General features: G+C 40.9%; 3 protein-coding genes across 3 annotated transcripts; 2 read left to right on the top strand and 1 right to left on the bottom strand.

The window, feature by feature from the left end:
- Window positions 1-2,079: 2,079 nt before the first annotated feature.
- Window positions 2,080-4,670, bottom strand: LOC131792681 (uncharacterized protein YwbO). Its single transcript, XM_059110091.2, is given in 4 exon segments — window positions 2,080-2,773; window positions 2,776-2,971; window positions 4,259-4,440; window positions 4,568-4,670. Coding segments are annotated over 4 exon segments (639 nt in total). The 5' UTR covers window positions 4,571-4,670; the 3' UTR covers window positions 2,080-2,515.
- A 172-nt stretch (window positions 4,671-4,842) lies between these two features.
- Window positions 4,843-20,043, top strand: LOC131792680 (protocadherin Fat 4). Its single transcript, XM_059110090.2, has 13 exons — window positions 4,843-5,198; window positions 5,903-5,975; window positions 6,564-7,403; window positions 8,128-8,250; window positions 8,497-8,619; window positions 9,070-9,231; window positions 9,398-9,800; window positions 10,283-10,719; window positions 11,453-13,239; window positions 13,340-13,495; window positions 13,594-14,103; window positions 14,607-14,909; window positions 15,474-20,043. The coding sequence occupies exons 2-13, from the start codon at window positions 5,915-5,917 to the stop codon at window positions 18,462-18,464; spliced, it is 7,896 nt and encodes a 2,631-aa protein (XP_058966073.2). The 5' UTR covers window positions 4,843-5,198; window positions 5,903-5,914; the 3' UTR covers window positions 18,465-20,043.
- A 1,370-nt stretch (window positions 20,044-21,413) lies between these two features.
- On the top strand, window positions 21,414-23,361 carry LOC131792723 (BTB/POZ domain-containing protein 6-like). Its single transcript, XM_059110138.2, has one exon. The coding sequence runs from the start codon at window positions 21,532-21,534 to the stop codon at window positions 22,849-22,851; it is 1,320 nt and encodes a 439-aa protein (XP_058966121.2). The 5' UTR covers window positions 21,414-21,531; the 3' UTR covers window positions 22,852-23,361.
- The last annotated feature ends 104 nt before the right edge of the window (window positions 23,362-23,465 follow it).

The following is a 23,465-nucleotide window of genomic DNA, read 5'->3' as shown; positions in this document are numbered from 1 at the left end:
AATGTTTTTCCTTTGCGTTTTGCTGGCTAGTTCATGCGTGCGCTTGTCACGAGCGAGAGGAAGCGTGTAAGCGTTTTGCGACCAGGTTTTCATCATAAACGTTGCAGCAGGTACGTCAACGCGCTTTGCACAAAAGAACGGATAAAAAGTTGTATACCGGAATGCAACCAAAAAGTGAGACAACACCCTAGTTCAATAGACTTCTATTCAATATCTACGAGACAGGAAACAGACGTAGGAATCAAACACCGAAAAAGAATGAAAAAAAAAATAGGAAGATTTAGCGCGCGCACTCGAAATCTCAACGCAAGTACGTTGCTATCAAACTTTACGTCACAGTCACAAAATAACACGACAAGTGTTTTCCTTCCAGTTATGGTTGATACTAAAATGGGAAACTGTTTTACATTGTTATTTTCAAATAACAAATCAGTAGATAACGATACGAAAATGAACGAAAAGGTTGAAAGTGAAGAATTACTACAAATACCCTCAGTTGAAGTGCACGCTCAACCTGCTTCAAGTATTGTTTCGTTTCAGTCCGAACAGGACTTAAGTGTAGGAGATTCATGTGCAACGATTGATTTTGATGCAGATGATGAATCCTCATCGTCTGGTACATTGTTGTTTGATTCGGAAGATGAGTATGACGTCTCCAAGCCACAAGGAGAGGCTCTAAATCTTCCAAAAAAATCACGGCAGCTGGCTAGAAACACAAACAGAGCTGTCCAACTTCACGGACTGGGCCGAAAAAACGATGTTCAGTCATATGCATTGCCACCGGTGGAGAGGCCTGCTTCTTCAAGTTTCAAGAATAGAAAATCAGTGAAAGAAGTGGGCGATAATGCCCGAGACACGGCCTTGGCGAGGCAGCGCTCTCACACTTCCAACAGGGCAACAAAGCCCATCAAAAGAGAGCAGCTTACTGAAGAGAAGGCCGAGAGAAAACCACCACGATTTCTGAGGAAAAAACGCCGAGATAAAAAGATGCAAACCAACAAAGTGCAATTCATAAAGATTTTTAAAAATACCATCAGGAGAAAGGCGTTGCGCAACACTGACAGTGGCTCTCCAGTCTTGCCACCTGACAAAACCGATGTGCAGGTTTTTAACGCGGATGCAAAAGACTATTCTGACAGCAGATCGGATGATGGCGCCACCAGCTGTAGCCGGCCATCTACCGCCACCCTGGGTGAAGATACCCCAGGAACGAGCACTGGCTATCACTTCAGATATGTCCTGTCAGTCCAGGAAAAAACGAGGGTAACAAAGACAAGGAGTTCTTCCACGAACTCATCGGGCTCTTCAACCACCGTGGGAGATAATCACGGGAAGGATGAAACCAAAAATGAGTACGTAGCTGGAGTTCCAAGACTTGCTGCTGTTACGCCGTGGTATAGCTCTACATCCTCTGAGGAAGATCTGGGGAGACTAAGATTTCATCGCCCCTACAGAGTGAGTAAGTCAACCACTGTGAAAGCGCAAAACGAGCTCCACGTGATGGCAAGGACTCCTCCCTCTACCAACTTGTGGGATAGTTCCAGTACTTTAGTAGAGTCTGAAGAATCCAGCGTTAGTTGCAATGAAAACGATATTGCCCAAACGCCTAAAGATCAGAGGATTGAAAAGAGTAGTTCTACAGCACAGTCTTCCAATTCCGTTTCTTCATGGAACAGTACATCCAACTGCGAAGAAGACACCGAGAAAGAAAGCTCAGAGAGTGTGTCTAGCAGGCAGAGAGGTGTTACATCTCGTAAATGGTTCCGATTTAAAATTTGCAAAATTACTCCACAGTGAAAAACTGGTGCAAAGTTGCAAGAAGCCCTGGGACCATTAACTGTGGGTTTAACTGAAGTGTGTACATAGTGGACAACATGAAACTTGCATAGAGGACTTCTGTCCGATGCTCAATATATGTTAATCGCAGACACACGGATAGTGTTCCCTTATTTCAAATCACTTGCTTCAGGGCTACTCAACTGGTATGATTGTTCTTGAACTGCCAACAAATGGACCACTAAAAGTTTTTTGAGAAAGATTGAGAGCAAAGCTTCTCCATGACTTGTTGAAACTATTTATTTAAGTGATGAGTTGCAACCAATATTATATTAGATTCATCATTCAAAAACAGTGTCCAGCATTAAGTGCAATAATTATTACCCTTTGAGTTGTTTATCCCTTTATTCAATAATAAAATTTTCTTTTCAGAAAATAAAATTTTTGTTGTGTGGATTCTGACATTGATTGCTGCAAGGACAAGAAAGTTAGATAAGAGCCACTGCCCCCCATGGCTGTAGAGGATTCACACTAAATTACAGCTGCAGTCAATATACATTACCCACTTAAGCCTCAGTACATCATGTGTCCTCTATCACATCAATCACATCAATTATCACCTCTATCACCCAGTACATCATGTATCTCTAACACAAGTGGAGTTCTGACTGATCAGTTGGCAATTGTTTTTACAGTAGTTAATTGTCACAACTGTTCATAATTACATGTCCAATGGCATCTATTTTGTCATATGACTAAATGCTGCTAAAAACTGCTCAGTACCTTGGGCTCCAGACAAAGATATTGTCTTCTTATCTTTATTGTCACTTGATATGACAAAGTAGGGCACACCAGATATTCTCAATTGAGATTTTGCAAATGAATCTTGAGACAAAACCAAATCTACATCAGAGGAAGATTTGAGATAGTCCTCTGCACCTTCCAAGCCCAGTTCTTTAGCAGCTTCAATCAGTGTACCAGTGTCACTAACATTAATTTTTTGCCATCTTCATAGATCATGCGCAGTAGGAGATCTTTAGCTTTTCCTTGTCCTTCCGGTCCTTTCTGCATCCCAGCCAGGTGAATGAGGCGGTGACCATGTAAAGAATTTGGCCATGTTTTCCAGTTTTTGAATCCTAATCCATCCTGTTGTCCAGCCCTTCTGAGTGATCGTGTCCATCCATCACCTCCCCACCTAAATTTAATCAGTTAGTCCATCATTCAATAATAATACGTTATTTATATAGCCCTGTTTCTATTGCTATCAAAAAGTGCTCTACAATGACTGAAATAAACATAAATTACTTGAAAATCCCAACTGGCAGGAGGCAGACCAGTTGGCTATTTAAACAGCACAGCCAAGGAGTTGAACTCAGGGTTAACGAGAACAAATTCAGTGATTGGCAGGGTGGAAGACTTGAACCCAGGCCCACCAGATTACAAGTCCAGCACCCTAACCATTTGGCTGTGTTGCCTCCTAATAAGATTAGTAGGGGAGGGAGTGAGAGTCATTTGGTCAGTATGCTAGTTTCTAATACACTCTGAGTGGTCAAACTGATTGATTGCTGCACAACCTAGCAACAAATTTATTCATTTGTCCTTTTATCTGACAGCATCTGTCTTTGAGTTGGTTTGTTTATCTATGCATAAGTCTGTCTGGCTATCTGTCTATCTACATGTATCTGTCTGCTTGACTGTATGTCTGTCTGTCTGTCTTTCTGCCTCTTGTTGTTTCAACTCTGGATCATTTTCTAAAATGATCAAATGGCTTTCCAGAAGGTAACTGGCTACCCTCATTTATTGGCACCCATCTGCCAAGCAAAGATTTCGCCCCTACGCAGTCTTATACACCCTTTGAAAAAATGCTGTACAACAGTTCAACTATCCACCCTCTGTACCACTGCTTATCAGCTTGGGTGCCTGTGCATGTGTGTTTGTTTGTGTCATCCTTGTATATGGAGAGGACTCGCATAAGGAAGAAAAGTGGATTTTCCTAATCACACTCAAGGGTGCAAGTTATAGAGATGTTGAGCTATTCTGAATTAATAGTTGCAAATAATGTAAAACTAATTAATTCCATTACTCTCTTTGAATTGAATTGGAAATTTATTTATTCCCTTCAGGTATTCCTAGATCTTTGATGTAGCATTCCCCCCCCTCCCCTGTCACCAAAGGATTGTTTGTCCTTCTCATTATCTGTTTCTAGATATACCATCTTTTTAACCCTTTACAACCAATCATAAGTATGCATATTCTCCACTCTGTAGTCTATACAATTCCTTAGGTGCTGACAAGGAGAATTTGTTTAACAATCACCTTTCATCCTAGCAGGTGATCATTTCCATTATTCTCATGACCTTAATGTGCATTTCAGGGGTGATATTATTAGGAGAAAATTAGATGTTAGTCACCTTCAAGGGTCAAAGGTTAAGAAACTGAAAAAGCAGTGACTGAATTGACCGATTAGATGTCACAATTTTACCTTCTGGTATTGTATGCCATGTAATCCTCTCCCATTTCAGCAGTATTTTTGTCTATAATGTAGGGATGCCAATGTACAGTGATGCCAGCTTCAGTATACTGCTGAATGGCTTTGTCGAGCCGCCTCTTGCCCACGTAACACCAAGGGCAGGACAAATCAGAATATACATCAACAGTGATCGACTGTGGAAAAGCAAACTTGTCATGTAAGCTAGCTTGTAGAGCGATTCAAGCTTAACATGCACGAATAAGCGGTAGATGGATTGATAGAAAATAGAAACCATGTAGTGAGAAATCCTTTTTAACATACCATGTTAGTTCCAAAACTTGTTATAGAGATCTGAACTACAAAATTAGCTGTAAAACGTTTTAAAAAATATTGCTGAAATGTCTGGTACGATAGCGGATAGAGGGCTAATTGATTGGTTACCAGTCCTAATATGAGGTTTATCGACTATCTTCCGGGTTTAACCGAGACTTGTCGAACATCATTTTTCCTCTCAGGATCATCTTCGAGACCGATTCGGAACCTTTCGCGTTTGTAACCAAATCGCGGGATTTACATTTTTGCGGATCAATATTTTGTGGTGTCTAAATTTTTCCTTCCGTTTTGTGCATAAAGGAAAGAGCAATATCAACAGTAAATAGGCGAACAAACCTGTCATCACTGAGAATCGATCCTAATTTTGGCATTTTGTTGATTAGGGGGTCGGATTTCTTTGTTTTAGTTTTGTTTACTTTCGAAGCGATCGATAATATGGGCATACAAGTATTGATGCCTGTCTTCTTGTCATGCTCTGGTCTTCACCCCGGAAATAGAACGTCTGCAAAAAAAATTCCTCCAGAAAGTGGCAGCAACTACCGTACCATCACTGTTATCGTCAACCTGACGGAACAACGAAGTCTTTGCGTTGAGCAAGCTCAAGAATTATAGCTGTTTTGTGAGTACAATGTGCAGACTGAATGTTATTTTGTTTCCATGCATGACTATGGGTTGCTTACCAAGACAACGATATTCGCTCGCGTTGGTGACATGTAATGGACACTTATTTGATACGATCAAACATATTTTTGGTGTAAATTTTGTTTTAAGTGATTGTTTTTGGTCCCTTTGGTTGTAGTTGAATGTTGTACAAGTCGGATGTTTAAAGGCAAATGTTTATTTCGTAAATTTATAATTAATCCCACATGAACATCAAATTTTCATGGCATCGAGTCTGTTTTCATGGCATACGAGTTTAACTAAAACGCCAGATAAAGAGAACACTTAGTATATATATATTTTTTCTGATCACGTAATAGGTTATTCTACGCGATAAACTAGTAATTCTTTACTCTATTTGCACATCGCGTGCTTAACTTCACTTTTTGACAAAGATGAGGTAGTGACAGTTCACAAGAGGAAAAAAATCACAAGTTCAATTCTTTATCGAGGTTCCTATTAGGTTTCCGTATCTCGGTATGCGCATAAAAGAGGTTGAAAAACTATCTGTTCTACACTCTTTGTTTGAAAATCTATTGTTCATCAAAAGTTCAAGGTTCTTTGTGCCTGCTCCTTTCTTCATTAGTAAAACCCTCTCTCTCTGCTGAATAATTAAAACGTTTCTTCAATCTAACGGACGTTTTATGCGCCTTATGTTTACAGGAAACTAAGAAAATGATATCTTACCGGATCTTGCTTTCGAGCTTTCTTAAAACTGGAATAATCACTTGTTTTGGTGAGTAAAAAATGTATTTACTTTGCTTTTGAAGATGTTCAATGGTAGTCAGAAGGAGACAACTGTGTAGAGTATGATTTAATTTTTGGTTCTTTTTCTGGAAGTTTAAATTAAATGTATTATAAAATTGATTTTAGAGGGGTCTGTTTGTCACAAAGAAAGAAGTGTAAAGAGTCAGATGAAAACTAATACCCTCTTCACCCAAAGGCTAAAATATATTTTTAAGCTGTTATGTTAAATGCAGTCTAAAATTGTTCTCTTCATAAAAGTTGCTTAAACTGATGTTTGTTCACTTCAGATTCAGTACAATAAAAATAAAAATTAGAGGTTACTTGAACTCCATCTAAAATTCAGTTTTCTGTTGCTGATTTTCATTCATAGACAGTTAGGTCTCTTTTGTTGGTGTTAATGCATGGGGCATCATGTAAGCCAGCTTGAGTTGTTGTGACAAATACAGGGACAAATTGTTTCTGTTGCCTTTACCTGGATCATGTAGCTTAGATTTGTACATATAATAAAGACTTATGAGTCCTAGCCTATACTGAAAAAATATCTGATTTAATGTGACCTGCTTTTTCCTCTCTATAGCTCTTATCTGCCTTTGTCCACTGTCAACGTCTCTCAATGCAGAGCCCTTCCTAATTTTTGGCAACACTGTGGACATCCGGCGAGTGAGTCTTGATGGAACTGGTTATAACTATGTTGTGCGAGGTTTAACAAATGTTGTTGGTGTGGATTTTGACATAAAAACACAAATGATATATTGGTCTGACATAGGTGTTAAGAAAATTCAAAGGGTGCATATAAGTGATGGACTTGATCCTGTGAATATTGAAGATTTTATAGTTGAAGACTTAGGAATCCCAGAAGATGTGGCCGTTGATTGGACAGGTCGTAAACTTTTTTGGACTGATGCAAACAAGAAGATTATTGGTGTTATAAATCTAGATGGTACACAGCGAAAGGCACTGATTGCCACAGGTCATGACAAACCAAGAGCAATTGTGCTTGATCCAGCAGATGACAAAGTGTATTGGACAGATTGGGGGACTGAGCCAAAAGTACTGAGAGCTAAAATGAGTGATGGTACACACAAAGAAGTTCTTGTAAATTCAGGCATTGTTTGGCCAAATGGACTTACTTTAGACTATGGTGATAACATGCTGTATTGGGCAGATGCCAATACAGATAAGGTTGAGAAATCCCAATTGGATGGTCAGAATCGAAGGGTGCTCATTGATCGCATAAGGGTGTATCATCCTTATGCTTTGACTCAGTATGGTGATAGGCTGTACTGGAGTGACTGGCAGCAGCACAGTATTGAACACTGTAAGAAGGATTCTGGGGATGACCGTGTCAGCATCAAAGGAGGCATGACAAGGCCTACAGCCTTACATGTCTATCATCCTGACCGGCAACCTGGAGCAGGTAATTTTCCCTTTCAAGGTTGTTCAAAGAAAATTTGGGAGAGGCTTGCTAGTTCTCTTAAGGGAGAAAGGGCTGTCAATTAGTTGTGTACATTACCTAAAAATATAGTTAACATGGCTTTGGACTCACAAGGAGCAGCAGTTTTCCTTCTGGCTTTATGTTACAAAAGGAAGATGAAGCTGGTGGCTATGCAAGTCATGCTTTTGTATTTTAAAAGAACTTGATAAAATTCTTGGTTATGTTGTAAGTCTACTTGCCTGGGTAGTGATAACAAATGAAAAACCTTTTGCTTAGGTAATGGTATAGAGTGAAAAACCATTTGCTTGGGTAGTGGTATCAAATAAAAAACCTTTTGGTTGGGTACTGTAACAAATGAGAAAGGTTTTGTTTGGGTTATGGTATTTAATGAAAATTATTTCTTGTTATTGCCAAATATTACGGAAATGTCACTGCATATTACATGTACACCTGGATGAAACATGTTACCCTGAGTTATATGATGTGTTCAGGCCAGTTTTTAAATTCCCATTTTTAATTTAAACCTTGGGATGCTGAAATGAGCTCTTTATTTGGATCAGATAGAAGGTTTAAACAAGATGCTTGAAGAGCTCAGTTAAAAAAATATAGTGAGCTGCAGAAAACTTGCGTATACCATCAAAAAGTTGATGGCTGATATTTGGCTTGCGTAAATATTACAGTTGATTTGTACTTTTATTTCTTCCAGATTTTAATGAATGTGAAGAAAATAATGGAGGGTGCAGTCACACATGCATGGATTTGATTGGTGGATACAAATGCATTTGTCCATCTGGATTTGAGCTGAAATCTGATGAAAAGACATGCCAAGGTAATGAACAAATGGTAATTGCTTACCGGAAATTGCATGTATAAACTTATCAGTATGTTGTTACATGTCAGGTCATAGACTATGTGTAAAAAGAGACAGAACAAATCTGGAAACGCAGCACATTTATTGATAAGGATTAGGACTACTCATCTCACAGTGTGCCTATGGTGCTGGAAAGTAAGGCTCTGATGCAAATATACCTCAACACTTTTGTCTTGATCACTCCTTGTATCGTGATATTTGCAGATATAAATGAGTGCAGCTATAATCGTGGAGGATGTGAGCAACTGTGTATCAATTCTCCAGGAAATTACACCTGTTCATGTTTAACAGGATACACTCTGCAGAGTGATGGAAAATCATGTCAAGGTATGGTAGATGAAGTATCCTATTAGTGGCCCAGTGTTAAACCAGTATGCTGATTTAATATGTAGGGCTGAGCCATGGACTAGAGAGAAGGCGGTACTCAATTATTTTTTTCATCACAATAGGTAGTTATGTTGCAATCTAATTGACCAATTTGCCCTTGTCTATAAGAGTACAGACAACACTGCTTGCATCAATGTGTAACGCAATGGTCACGCAATGGTCACGCAATGGTCACGCACTGAAAGAAACGTTTTATATGATGTCAATGTGGTGGTAATAAATAAATGGACAGTGGTTTAGTGTGGTCTGTACTCTTAGTGACAACTGTATTCATCATTATAGTGGTCAAAATTTTTTGCAGACTCACTTGGCTGCACTTCTTGTGTAATCTATTTTTCCATTTGGTATTTGCTATTTTTGAAAGTATTTTTGATTTAACTGTTGTGTTAGATGCTGATGAGTGTCGCATCAATCATGGAGGCTGTGAATTCAGCTGTAACAATACAGAGTCTTCGTACTACTGTTCCTGTCGCTCTGGCCACATACTGGCAGCAGATAAACACTCCTGTCTGGACATAGATGAATGTCAGTCACTTACCCACCAGTGTCCTGGTAAAAAAATTTTTCTGATTATCACTGATTCATTGAAAAATAGGATATCGGGATGGAACATTGATTATCAAAAAGTTGATGATAAAGTATTTTTTAAACTGCATGGGAGAGGAATAAAGTCTTGCAAAGGATATCTACGGTTTGGACACTTTTTATTTTGTTTTAGATCTTTGTGAGAACACTCCTGGTTCCTACAAATGTCTGTGCTCTCCAGGCTTGGCCTATAATCCAGTGAACAAGACCTGTGATGACGTAAATGAGTGTTTAACCAATCAAAACTCCTGTAAACAGCGATGCGTCAACACCAGAAGTAGCTTTCATTGTGACTGTAACCCAGGCTTTCTCTTGAGTGGTGATCATGTGACGTGCTCAGATGTTGATGAATGCAGCCAATCAAATCACTCCTGTCAGCACCATTGCATCAACACATATGGTTCTTACGTGTGCAGCTGTGACGCTGGTCATACATTATCAGATGATGGACGTACATGTGACACCTTGGATTGTGGGAAGCCAGATGGCATGGCAGGAATTGTGGTGAAGTGTGATGGAACTCCGGATCAGTACAGGTTGGATTAAGAAAAAATAAAACTCTTTTCTGTGTTGCACTGTACATTCGAAAGTTATGAGAATGATGATAAATAACTACGTTACGTACGCTAGCGTGCAATTTTCAACCAAGTGTTGGAAGTAATCTGGGATTGCACTGGATTTGCTTTACTTCGCTTTGTAAATGGTCAAGAAAACTCGCGACGCTTTCTCGCGATTGACTGTTGAAAGAAAGTTAGAACAAAAAAAGAAAAGAAAGAAAACGTCGCAAAAAAAAAACAATATCCAGGAGTGTTGCTTCTCCTCCCTGGAGGGTACGCCAGTCTATCAAAGGGTTAAGAAACCCCACTCCCCTCCCTCAGCATTTTGTCAGGTTTTTAGTGTGTCCAGTTTTTTCTCATCAGCGATATTTGTTTCTGTAGCTCTGTTGACCGTTAGGATAAATTAGTTTAGACTCCTTGTTTTAACTGAGTGATCATCGCGTTGCTTTTCATCTTGTTAGGTTTGGTAAATTGTGTACTCTATCCTGCACTAAGGGATTCCTGATTGGTTCAAGTTTTATCACGTGTCAAGCATCGGGCCAGTGGAGCGTCATCACAGCCCAGTGCGCAAGTCAGCTCCCAGGCTCCAACAGCCTACCTCTCGGAATCTTATTATCATGGCGTTTTATACCGGAAAACTCACCTGTTAACACTGTTGTAGGAAGACTTACAACAGTCGACAATGACGAGACGCAGTTCTTTAATTATACTTTGATTGATGGTGCTGGTGTGTTTAATGTTGATAATAATGCGGGAACCTTGGTCCTTCATGGAGACGTAGACTACGAGCGACAGTCAGTGTACATGGTGAGCCTGATTTCTACCGACAGTGGAGTACCACAACTGTCTGTCCAACAGAACCTGACTGTTTATATCACAGATGTTAACGAACAACCAAGTAAGTGCGCAGGAGGTGGATACATTTAAATGCACTATTTCCTGTATCTCTTAGGACCAGTCAGCACAACTACGTTTCCAGGGTCCACTTTCTTTCTCTCTCGAGAAAGGAAGAGAGGACCGTGGGAATGATGTCTTAGTTTTTGACGGGCTTGTTTGGTGCTTTTCAAGCCGCACTACTTGGGAAATGCGAAGGGATTTTGGGTGGCTAAGAGTTTTCCGAAGATTCTGCAAGAAAGATGTAATCCGTAGAGCATTCGAAATGTAGGAGACAGCACAACTCGCATATGCATACTCGCGGAGAGGTGATCACCGCTTTCCATTTAATGCTTTGAAAAGAATCTTCTAGACCACACCTGGAGAGCGCTATGAATTCCTAATGGAACGCATTCTCTCTCCCATTAGAAAACGAGTTTCGTGACGTGACAGAACAAAGGCTTCGGAGGGAACTAACCTAGACTGTAACTCAAAAGGATGTTTAGAGATCTTTGTGAAAATTGACTTTGAAAAGACTCTACTTTTCGTACTCCCCGCCATAAGCCAATCGAGTCGCTTGTTCAACTTTCCTTTACGAGGCAGAAAATAAAACCCATTGGGTCCCAGATACCTTTTTTTTTTTTGTTGTGAAAATAAGAAACAGAATCTTTTTTTTAAAATTAATGGTACCGTTGGAATATTTGATTGTAGCTACGAAGGGAGGATGGTGAAATATACCGTTTTATCTTGTCCTGCAGGCCCCCCAACATTATCATCATCAGTTGTGTATGAGAACGCCTCCATTGGAACTGTCATCGGTATAATGAATTCTTCAGATGTCGACTCTGGCCAAGAGATCAGTTATTCGCTACTCACTAATGCTGGTGACAGATTTCGTCTTGTTCGCAACGAACTGCGTCTCCATTCGGAACTGAATTACGAACAAACCAATAGTTTTATTGTGACAGTTGAGGCTAAAGACAGTGGTTCTCCACGACTAGCGAGTGTTTCGGTCCTCAACATTGCCGTGATTGACTGTAACGACCCTCCAACGAAGCTTATATTCACGGGGAACCCAATCCCTGAGTTTGGTGAACATACCCCTGGAGGAACACAAAACGGGACCGTGATAGGTAACTTCTCAACAGTGGACGAAGACATTTGGCAGTCACACGTTTATGAGATCATCAGTCCTAGCGGTCTGTTCTTTATAAACGGCTCCTCTCTTGTAGTAGCTTGGGCAGATGAACTGGACTACGAGTCACGTGACCTTGTGACTTTGAAAGTGAGCTCCACGGATCCTCTTGGTGAAAGCGTGACGTCATCCATTCAGATACGTTTGCTGGATGTGAACGAAAATCCAAGCGGTATTTTATTGTCTGCGGATTCCTTCCTTGAGCATGCGTCACTGGGCACCGTTGTAGGCTCTTTGAGCGCGCGGGATCCGGATCTTCACGATAACCACACATTCGAGCTACTTACCAATCCCAACAGTGTCTTTTCGGTTGAAGGAAAAACTCTCAAAATTGCCGTCGATGTTGATTTTGAAACAGCAACAGTAAATCCTCTGTCAGTTCTCTTAAAAACTACCGATAGTGCTGGACTGTCATTTCAGCAAACTTTCAATATCACAGTCCTTGACAAGAACGAACCGCCGACGAACATTCTTTTCCACCCGAGAAAGCCTTGCGTAACTTCAGCTGGGATATGTGTGGAAGAGAATCGTAAGATTGGTTACCGCGTAGGAGATATCACTGCTATAGATTCAGATATCGGTGATACTGTCACTTGTGATGTGGTTAGCGGCAATGTGTTTAAAATTGAAAATGATGCTTTACTCGTCAACGGAGATATCAATTTCGAGGCGTTAGATAGTTCACATCTCATCAGTGTCGAAATTAGATGTAGAGACAAAGGAGGACTTGCTATCGAAAAGAGTTATAACATCAGCGTTTTGGACGCTAATGACGCTCCAAGTTCCGTGTCCTTGTCACACCATATTGTCAGCTCTAATGCATCAGTGGGTAGTCTCGTTGGGTCGTTTATTGTTGTTGATGAAGATCAAAGTGATTCCCACACCTGTTACCTATTGGACCCAGACAGCTTATTCCAGGTCTCCGGGATTCAGTTATTTGTGAAAAAACCGCTGACGAATGCTACGTCGTCTCGCCAGCCCATCCATGTATTTTGTAGTGACCATCAACACATCAGCTTTCCGACGACGTTATTTATCGAAGTAAGGAACAACCAGTTGTCAAAACAAATAAATATCTCGTTGGACTCCACTGATGTGAGGGAAAATGAGCCTGCTGGCACTGTAGTGGGCCGTGTTACGGCCAAGGTTTTGAATCCAAGTGATTCCTTAGTGTTTCAGTTGGATGATGATGCCAATGGAACGTTTGGGTTGGTCAGCGGTGCATCGGTTAATTTTAGGGATCTGGTAACCACACGGCCGCTGGATTATGAGATGGAGAGTGGGTACGATGTCATTATCCGTGTATATGGTAATGGAGGAGCGACGAATTTTAGAGTGTTTCGTATCCAAGTAAGACATTCTCTTTGAAATTTGATCGATTCAATCATGAAAAGGTGTTCTGAGGTGTTTTTTTATAGTGTTTTTTTCTTAAATGTTCTTGCACTCGTAGGTTGTTGACGTGTACGAAGCTCCAGAACACTTGGTACTTCACCATAACTCCGTGGCAGAGAACCGGCTGGCGGGAACATTGGTAGGTGTGATCACTCTGAAGGACCCTCAGCTGAGCCTCCTGTCTATTAAGCTCCTTAATGGCCCAGCATTTGAGGTAAGTGGATTAAACAGATTTTCATTAAACGGTTTTTCTTGTAAATGTTTTATTAAGACCTTTTGAATCTGAGGAAGTTATTACTTTTTTTTCTTAAGCTTCGTTCCACAAGCACTCCATACTCTTGGAAGCTTTTGACTCGCCATCCCCTTGACTTCGAAACAGCTCAGCTCCACCAGGTTACCATGCAAGTGAAAGACGTCAACAACTCTTTTGCTGTCAATCAGAGCTTCACCATCCACGTCACGAATGTAAACGAGGCTCCCGCGTTCATAGCACTAAGTAATCGGATGATTGCCGAAAATTCACCCCACGGAACCGTAGTTGGGATAATTAATGTCACTGACCCAGATGAAGTGTATGTACCGCAAAGGATCACTTGCGGTTTGCGAAACGATGCCGGCGGCAGGTTTAAGGTCAGCGGTCTAGCATTAACAGTACTGGATTCCCGGATGTTAAATTTTGAAGCCCCGGATGGTCCGGATCATTTGGTCGACATTGAATGTCAAGATCAGGACGGTGATGCAACTCAGCAACAGTTTATTATTGCAGTGACCGACGTCGATGAGCCACCGGTCAGAATAGAGTCATCAAGTGGAAAATTTGAGGTATTTGTAATACCACATTCTTTAGTAGCACGTCTCTTCCTTAGGTGAATTCTCATACTGTGAAGCTTGTCGCCGAAAATATTATCCGTCATTTACTTTTGGCAAATAGAAATTGCCTGGGCGAAAATTGTCAAAGAGTAGTTGGAGTAGAATTTCACCCTAAAACCTCCACAATGTCCTCGACTAATGTCCTTGTCAAGTGATCTACAGTAACAATTTCCGTCTTTGAAAATGAATGGACTAAATTAAACAAAATTTCGTATGTGCATCGTTCTAAAGGAGAAAAAAACTCATGAAAGAGCTTGTACAATCGGCTTGTATGTTCATTTTGGATTTCCTTTTATTTTTTTCCGTTATATTTTCCGTGAATTTCCTTGCTTTTCTATACTACCAGTTCTGACAATTTGTTGTTTTGTAAGGGGAATTTCTTTCGGTGGTATATACTTTTTGGATAACATTTTTGGATCACTTTTATAGTGTTTTATCATGCTTATGTTCTCTAGGTCGCGGAAAATTTGAACCCCGGATCTCTGGTCTCTGTTCTTCTCACGATCGATGAAGACAAAGGTCAAAATTACTCCTACAGTGTTACACCTGGTAAATTGTTCAGCATTGTACACGACCGGTTGGAAACTCGTCTGAGGTTCAATTACGAAGAGAGAAACGTTTACTTCGTGAACATAACATCTACAGATAGCGGTAACCAAAGCTTGACGCAGGAGGTGGTGGTTAGTATTCTCGACGTCAATGACGCACCAACGGGAATAGTGCTACCACAAGGAACAGCAATCGCGGAAAATAGTAAAGTGAGTCATGATCATGATCAAAGTGTTGAATTTGACAACTTTCCTGCACTTGCGAGCAAAGTTGATGAAGAGCATGTCTATATATCCCGCGCAACAGTCGCTTCCGTTTCCTTTAAGTTAGGGCTAAAATGGCGAAAAGGAACAAATAGTGTTGGAGTAGAGTTGGAAGGGCGATGAAGTCAGTCACCGCTACCGACAACACTCCTTCTCAGAACTAGCCTTATGCTGACGATCCGATTACAGGATCAAATGTTACCACCGGGCTCAAACTACTCACTAAAAATTCTCCTTCCCCCCCCCCCGCCCCCCGTTCCCCCCTACCACAAACACTGCTCAGGTGGGCGGGCCTGCACCACTGTCCTCCGTCCGATTTTTTCCTCCTCGTCGGAGTGAAGGTTATTGGTTATTTGGAAAGTCGTGGGGGAGCGGGAGGTTGCTATAGTAGAGGTGTGATCGACCGTGAGTATGGAGAGCCTCACCAGATTAAAGAATTTAAGAATCCCACAGTATTAATTCATATTGCCAGGAATTTAGAATCTGCTGCTGGTATCTTGCCATTTCCAGGTTGGTTCACTGATTGGAGAGTTAACTACAATGGACGAAGATCACGGCCAGATGCACACTTACGTCATTCAAGCCCAGACTCCCAGCGGCGTTTTGTCTCTTGGAGGCTCAAACAAGCTTTACATAGTAGACAGCAGTGCTCTTAACTATGAACTACACCGTCATGTAAATATCACTATAACAACGACAGATAATGGTGTACATTTGCGACTCTCTAAAGTTGTGACTTTGACGCTTGCTATTGTCGATGTAAACGAGCCACCGAACGACATTCAGCTTTCCTCGGCTAGTGTGAAAGAGAATTCCCCTATCGGGACAGAAGTGGGAACAGTGACTGTACGAGACCCTGATACCTTTCCCCAGAGGTTTCGATGTCGGCTTCGGAACGACGCCTCCGGCAGATTTGGAGTCAAAATGAATGCATCCAGAATCGTGTTATTTCTCACTGGAAACGGTTTAGAGGTGAATTACGAGAAACACACATGGCACAATATCACTCTAATTTGTAGTGATAGTGGTGGTTTATCATACGAGAAGGCATTTGTTATTAAAGTTTTAGACGCGAACGACCCTCCCTCCAATGTGATATTTACCAATTCACCAGGCGATACTATTTTCAACCCGAATCCACCGGTCAATATTTCAGATATCAAGCTAGTAACCCAGGCTGTCGCGACTGTCAACGAAACGGCCGATGTCGGCATCACAATTGTGGCCTACGTCAGAGTCATTGACGAAGATAACTCTAACAATCCTTTGCGGCCTCAAACGCACACATGTGAACTTGTGAGCGAGGCTGAAGCCAAGCTTTTTGTCACTGTCGACGTACACGAGCCGCCGAAGAAGAGAAGAAAACGTTCAAGTGATAGGAACTCCGTGCCTTCAGAATTCATGATACAGCCTGGTACAAATTCATTATTAGTTCGTGAACCGCTCGATTACGAAATTCGAGCTAATTATTCCCTGTATGTGAAATGCTCAGATGACGGTGTTCCTAAGTTATCCACGGTCGGTCCGCTAGTGGTGTTTGTGTTAGACGTTCCCGAAGCGCCAACTGATGTTTTATTTTCTTCACTGACGATCCCTGAAAACGCAAGTAACGGTGATGTAGTGTGTAATTTTACTGTCGTGGATGCTGACTTCACCACGTCGGGTTACTTGTATGAACTGACATCACGTGGTGTACCGTTTCGGCTGATCGGTAATCGCATTATCGTGTCACGTGTTCCACTCGATCATGAGGTCACGCCCCTCATTACAGTCCAGTTGACAACAGTGGAAATATTCACCGATCTGAAATTTGTCAAAACGTTTGATATTACGATAACCGATGTCAACGAACCGCCTAGTAGTGTTACGCTTGACGGAAAGACGAAAGTGAGTGTTCTTGAAAGTTCAGCAATCGGACATGTGCTCGGAAGATTCGTCGTGGAAGACCAAGACGTGAACGACACCTCGTTTACTATAACAATCGAAGGAGAGCAAAATGAAATCATTGGAGACTTTGAGGTCAGCGGACAAGACCTTGTGGTGGCAAGCCAGCTAGATGCATGGTCACGTGACCGATACCTACTCAAGGTGCTTGCAACTGATCGTGGAGGACTAAGTGCTGTTAATATAATAACCATCACTGTAGAGGAAGTTGATTTGTGCGCGCTGAACAAGAGCTATTGTAGTCCTTACGCTATCTGCAGCCGAGCAGGCCCGGGCCGAGCCTCATGTGCGTGCAAACTCGGTTTTGGTGGTGATGGCTTCCGTTGTAATGATATCAACTATTGTAATCCAGACCCATGTCATCCCGGAAACGCTATCGGTGTTTGTCGGGATGGTTTTGGCGGCTGGAAGAATTACTCGTGTGACTGTAAACCCGGATGGTCACCTCCTGATTGTGATGTGGAAATCAACGAATGCCGCCCTGATCCTTGTAGTGTGAACGGGTCAGAGAACTGTGAGGATTTAATAAACGATTTTCGATGTAACTGTAAGCCGGGTTATAGCGGCAGGCTTTGCGAAACAAACATTAACGACTGCAAGTCGGGTAGCTGCCTTCACGGCGGCACATGTGTAGACAAGGTAAACGGCTATATATGTCTTTGTAAAGACCCGTATATTGGGGTGAATTGCGATACTGACGATAGTATCTGTCGTGAAAACCCGAATATTTGCCCTCGTAACGGAACTTGTATCTCATATGCCGAAGATCCGTTGAAGTTTTCTTGTCGATGCGAGGAGCCCTGGGGAGGAAACTGCTCAGGCTGTGCACCAGGTTACGGCGGACAGAATTGCACGCCGTGTGTATATCCGAGGACTGGGGAAAATTGTGACTTAAACTGGGAAAACTGTAAACCAGAGCCTTGTTTTCATGGCGGAACATGCTATCCTCTAAGAGGTGAAGACTTCTCGTGTGTCTGTCCGCCAAAGTACTCAGGGAAAACTTGCCTAGAAAACATTGTCGTAAATACAGACGCTGGGGAGAGTGGAAAGCTTACGAGACTCAGTCCAGCGGGACTGTACTCCTTAATCGGCTGCGTTGTATTCCTATGCGTGATTATTTTCGTCATAATCATCATCTGGAGAAGGAAAAAGCGTCGAAAATACAGATCGAACAGTGCTCGTGTTGAATACCCGAACAGACGACAGAAACCGGAAGTGAGCTCAACTTTTAGAGAAATGATGCAGCATAATGAAAACACTTTTGAAAATCCGGCGTACATCGCCGACCCAGAACTCGATGCTGTCATGGAAACGGTCGTCAATGGTACGTCAAACGTCGACACCGTTTCCAGGGTGACAGAGATCAGGCTTTCAGGTACTGCGGTAGCCGTTGCTCGAGATAATCCCATGTATGAACCAGCTGAAGAAGTCTTGAGAAAGAACAAGGCTGTCGTGTGTAATCCGATTTTTGAGGATGACTCTGTGGCGGAAAACGTGAACAACAGAAACTTGCGACTTTGGAGAAGACCCGAGCAACTGACTTTCTCAAAATGTTAAACTCCACATGGATATTTTTTAATGTTATTGATTGTATATCAGCCTATTTATTTTCAAAGTCTACTTTTCATAGATCATCTTTTGCAAAGTTTTTTCTTTTAAATCTACGCAAATAGCTTAGAGCCTTATTAATTTTTGAATATGTTAAGGTGGCTCTGAACTGCAAATTGCAGATAATGTTTAAAATGAACGTATTCGTTAATAGGTACATTAGAAATATTGTTTGCAATGTATTTTTACGCTATTGTCGGTTGTTACTTCTGTCATACAGAATTAACTTATTGAAATCGTGTTCAGTGAGACAAGGTTTAGAACCTTCCATGTTTTAGGTATTTATTAATTTTCATTCGTGTCTTGAAGAGTTTTTTTTACCTTAATTAAGTGGTACTTAATTATCTTTTCGTGAATCTAGTGACGTTCCCTTCCATTCAACCCTTTTACTTCAGATCAAATGTGTGATTCTCCTCTCTAAAATTAATATATTTCCTAGTGTATTAATTAGGAGAGGTTGCTGTTAGATCTGTTTATACCATGTGGGTGATAACTTTGTCGATTGTCATTGCCTGTTTGCTCCCTCATCGTAGCTAGAGGTAACACATCGTACAGACAAACTGGGGCCCTGAGAAAAAAAACTGCTCCAGACGGCGCAGCTCTCAAGCGCTGTTTGTGTTTTCGTGCAAAGCTGCTGTAATCAATTCTTACCACGTATAAAATCGATTGAACGTGCTCTCTCTAACGCAGTCTTTGTAAAGTTTAACTCTTGCAAATAAAATCACAGCGTTTCGCCTTGTATTTAGCTTGGAACGAGAAGTCAAATAATAGTTTCATTTATTCAACTTAACCCTTTAATCCCTCGGGGTGACAAGGTTCTAATTTCTGTTTACAATCTATCCCTTGAATTAAATGGTTAAGTCACGAGAATACAGGGAATGATCAGGAACTAACGAAGCTCTTGATGGTTTTATAAATTCTGCTTGTTAGAACCTAGGGAATACATATATAGAGAACGGTATTGAAAATATGCATAATGATGTTAGGGTGTAAAGTGTTAATTTGAGAATATGTACAAGTTGCGTGACGAAAAACATTGCGTGCAGTCTAGTAACGATTACGTAAGAACTCGATGAGCTCGGAAAGCAACAGTATTACGATAACTTTGGCTTAAAAAGTGCTAAGGGATAGAAAGAAATCTCACCTTGGTCATCGCTATTGAGGATGGTTTAGTCGATTGAACTGATACATGATTGCATGAGAGGAATTTGACGCGCTACTGCTATCTACGTAAGGACTAATTTTAATGACTCTAAGAGATCCGGCGGAAAAGGGGGTGAGGGAGTGTTTTACACGAAGTTCGCCCCTAATTAAAATGGAGTGGATGTGAGATTAGAAGGAGCCTCTCCTGAAATAACTTGCGTCCTACGTCTACGTGTCTGAGTATAATATTTCATGGTTAATAATAGTAAAAGCAGCTGCGTAAAGGGGTCCGAAAAGGAGTTAACGCGGTCACCTAATCACGAATATGCTATACGGACCTACAATGTACTCCGACCGCCTATGAAAAACTTACTTTATTGGATAAATTATTTTCATTAAGTAGAGAGGAATTTTATCCTCTCAAGCTGCGTTTTCCACTTTCCCTGGCAAAACATTTAAGGCGGTTTGGTCAGTCGGGAAATTAATAAAGATGGTTGGTTGATTATTGATGTCGTTATTACGCAATAGACCGCGCTTTCCATTGGTGGTTTTCCGGCGTAATAGCCCACGCGAAGAGTTTGTAAATCACCAGCTGGAGACGAGTGATTTATAAACTTTTTAAGTACTCTCCCAACATTCCGTGTGGGTAATCACTCTGGTAATCTGATAAAATCTGTGGTTTATTGCTGTTATAAAATATTTCAATTGTCTATTGGTTTACCCGTACAGTAAACAATAGGCTTTTGACCAACTCGTAATATCTTAGATCTTTCATGATTCGCTTCAGCCAGAAATTCATTGCCAGTTATGTAGCAGCGAGGCGAAACCGAAAATTATTTCCGAGAGCACAAAAAATAAGTTCAAATCACGTTTTTTAAATTTATTATCAGGTTTCCATGTGAACGCACAAAGATGTTGGTGGAACTTGTCAGTCAGAAAGATATGTTGAGGTTTCGATCCTGAAAGGGAGAGTGATTTTTATCTCTGCAGAAATATGATAATGGCACTTATATTATTAGCATTGTTTTAAAAATATACCCCAGCTCATTAGGGTTATTATCCTTTTCCTTCAGTGTTTTATTTAATATTTGTTTTTTCAGAAGGTATGTGAATAGAGCATCATATGCATAATCAATTACTTTGTTTTTTGAAAAAAATTTTTTTAGATATCACAAGCCTAACTAGATCGCGCAATCGTTATTTGCATCAAGTTTAGACGATTTTATTTCCTTTTTGAGGTCTCTTAGGGTTTACTTGGCTCTACTGAGACTTCGTTTTTTTGCCCTTTTTTCGACTTTTTGGAAATGTACTTATGTCGACGTAAATATACATATGACATATTTTGACTCTTTCAGTTACCGATTGTAACATTCGCTCACGTTCGTGTTTGAATAAGCACAGTAACTAAGATGGTCTTAAGCCTCTTCAGCACTCTGTTTGATTCTCTAACAAGATCATATATTTTTAGCTTTTTAGTTTGATATTCAACAAGTATCCAAGGTGTTTTACTTATGTTTTGTGGAGTCGCGATGGACTCTTTTGAAATTAATAATCAGGTCACGTAGTTAGGTCGTGATTATAGTTTGTGTGAGTTTTTGAGCCAGAAACTTCCGATAATCACGTTTTGGAAAAGTAACCGGAAACTCTTTTTGTTGAGTGACATGCCCGCCAGGATGTCATGGAAGTGTGCGTGACAAAATATTCATGACGAAAACAAAAGATCACGATAGAATGTTCTGCTGCGTGCGTGGTTACTATAAAAGTTGTTTACATTGGTTGAAGAGGAAATTTCTCAACGTCTACCTTAAAGATCGCTTAAGCTAAACAGATCTTGTTTTCAAAACGTTACGTAAGTAATTTTTATTCCATCACGATGTTTGAATGGCCTGATTTGAACACTCTTCCATCGAGCCTGGCGGAAAGGAACATGCGAATGTTCAATAATTCTCTCATGAGCGACGTAAACTTCATCGTACGAGACAGCGAATCACAGAGGAAAATATCAATCCCTGCCCATAAGTATGTTTTGTCAATTGGAAGTCCTGTTTTCTACAAAATGTTCTACGGGGATTTGTCGGAGAAGAGCGATTCGATCGAGCTTGTGGATGCAGACTCGGAGAGTTTGTTAGAACTTTTTCGCTTCATGTACTCCGACGAAACCAATTTAACAGCAAGCTGCGTGCTCCGTGTCATGTACTTAGCTGAAAAGTACATGGTTCCTGCGTTACTTGACGAATGTGCGAAATTCTTAAAGAACGAAATCAACGCCGAAAACACATGGGAGATTTTAAGACAGTGCGAGTTTTTCCGTGACACCGAAAAACTGCAGGAAAGGTGTTGGAGTATTGTGGATCTTCAAACCCGTCAATGTATTCGCTCAAAGGGCTTCCTCTCAAACTCTCAGGGTATTGTTGAAGCGTTAGTAAAGCGTGAGTCCTTAGATATTGAAGAGTCCGAGTTACTTCGAGCACTCTTGTCTTGGGCAGAAGAGCAGTGTAAACTTCACTCACTGGAACCGAGATCAGAGAACATAAAGAAGTTCCTAAGTGCCAAGGTGTTGTCTCATATTAGTTTCAAGTTTATAAACGACAGTGATTTAATCAATCATTGTTTAGCTACTGGCGTTCTTGACCTTAAAGATTCGCAGTTTTCACAAGAGCTTGCGAATCTTGATTTTGTTCCCGCTGTATCCGTGCAGCCAAATAAAGGCAGTCGTCCTCGGCAAGGGATACAGCCACTTCGTTGTCGCCGCTTGTTCGTAAACGAGCCACCCCGTCTTTTTGCTCCTTACGAAAGCACAAACAATGTTTGTTTTTTCGCGGATCAGTCTGTGTGTATAAGGGGAGTGCGTATCATTTTGAGTGGACGCAATTTACACGATGACTATGTAGTGATCACAAAGCTGCTGGATAGCAACCGCACCTGTGTTAGTTGCGTACAAGGAAACTACAAAGTGGAGTTTGGCGGGACGGAAGGTTTGCCTGGTTTCGACATTTTGTTTACAGAACCTGTCCTCGTTAAAAAAGGTGCCAAACATTTTATAACGATGTTTTCACCCGCTGAATTGGATTTGCCCCAACGCATTGGAAAAAGAGATGAGGTGAACTGTGCTGGAGTGAACTTTTATTTTCCTGATTCAACGCACAGACAGTTTCCGGAGTTAATTTTTCACCCTCTGCCGCCTCTATGGTAGGAGAAGAGGGAAAGAGAAGAAATTACAACACCCCATGAATGAAAATAAATGCTGACAGTGCGGAATTATTCATCCAAACTATACAAACATCCTAAAAATATCAATCTGCCGCAATAGCGAATTTAGGGGAATCTGAAGTGGTTTTGATGAGACAATAATAAACAATTCATAACTGATCGTATGTCACGAGATATCACACTTTGTCACGGGTCACGACATTCGATCTTGATCAATAGCGTGTCACAGTTTAAAGGTCTCTTTGAAAGATAATGTATTCAGTTTTTCCGTCAGCTTTACTTACATGGTAACTGTATTTTGAGTAAGACGCACTTAGCACTTAGCTTAAACATTTACCACACAACTAAATTTAGATGTATATTAAATTCGACTGTAGATGTTTCATTCATCACTTTATTAACTCAACAAACGATATCTTTTATCATGGCAATAGTGTAAATTGAGCTACTTAATATCAAAATGCATGATTTCAATAAACAGAACAATACCTGAGATTGGCACACGAATTTTCTCTTCATGTTGTATTCATGTCACTTTGAAGGTAAGAAGAAGACTTGTTACACAACGTAGTCAATTGATTATTGTGCAAAGTGCTT

The sequence above is a fragment of the Pocillopora verrucosa genome, chromosome 2 (assembly GCF_036669915.1).
Source record: "Pocillopora verrucosa isolate sample1 chromosome 2, ASM3666991v2, whole genome shotgun sequence".
Lineage (NCBI taxonomy): Eukaryota > Metazoa > Cnidaria > Anthozoa > Scleractinia > Pocilloporidae > Pocillopora > Pocillopora verrucosa.
The sequence above is the reverse complement of the archived record's forward strand: the minus strand, read 5'-3'. Positions and strand labels throughout refer to the sequence as shown.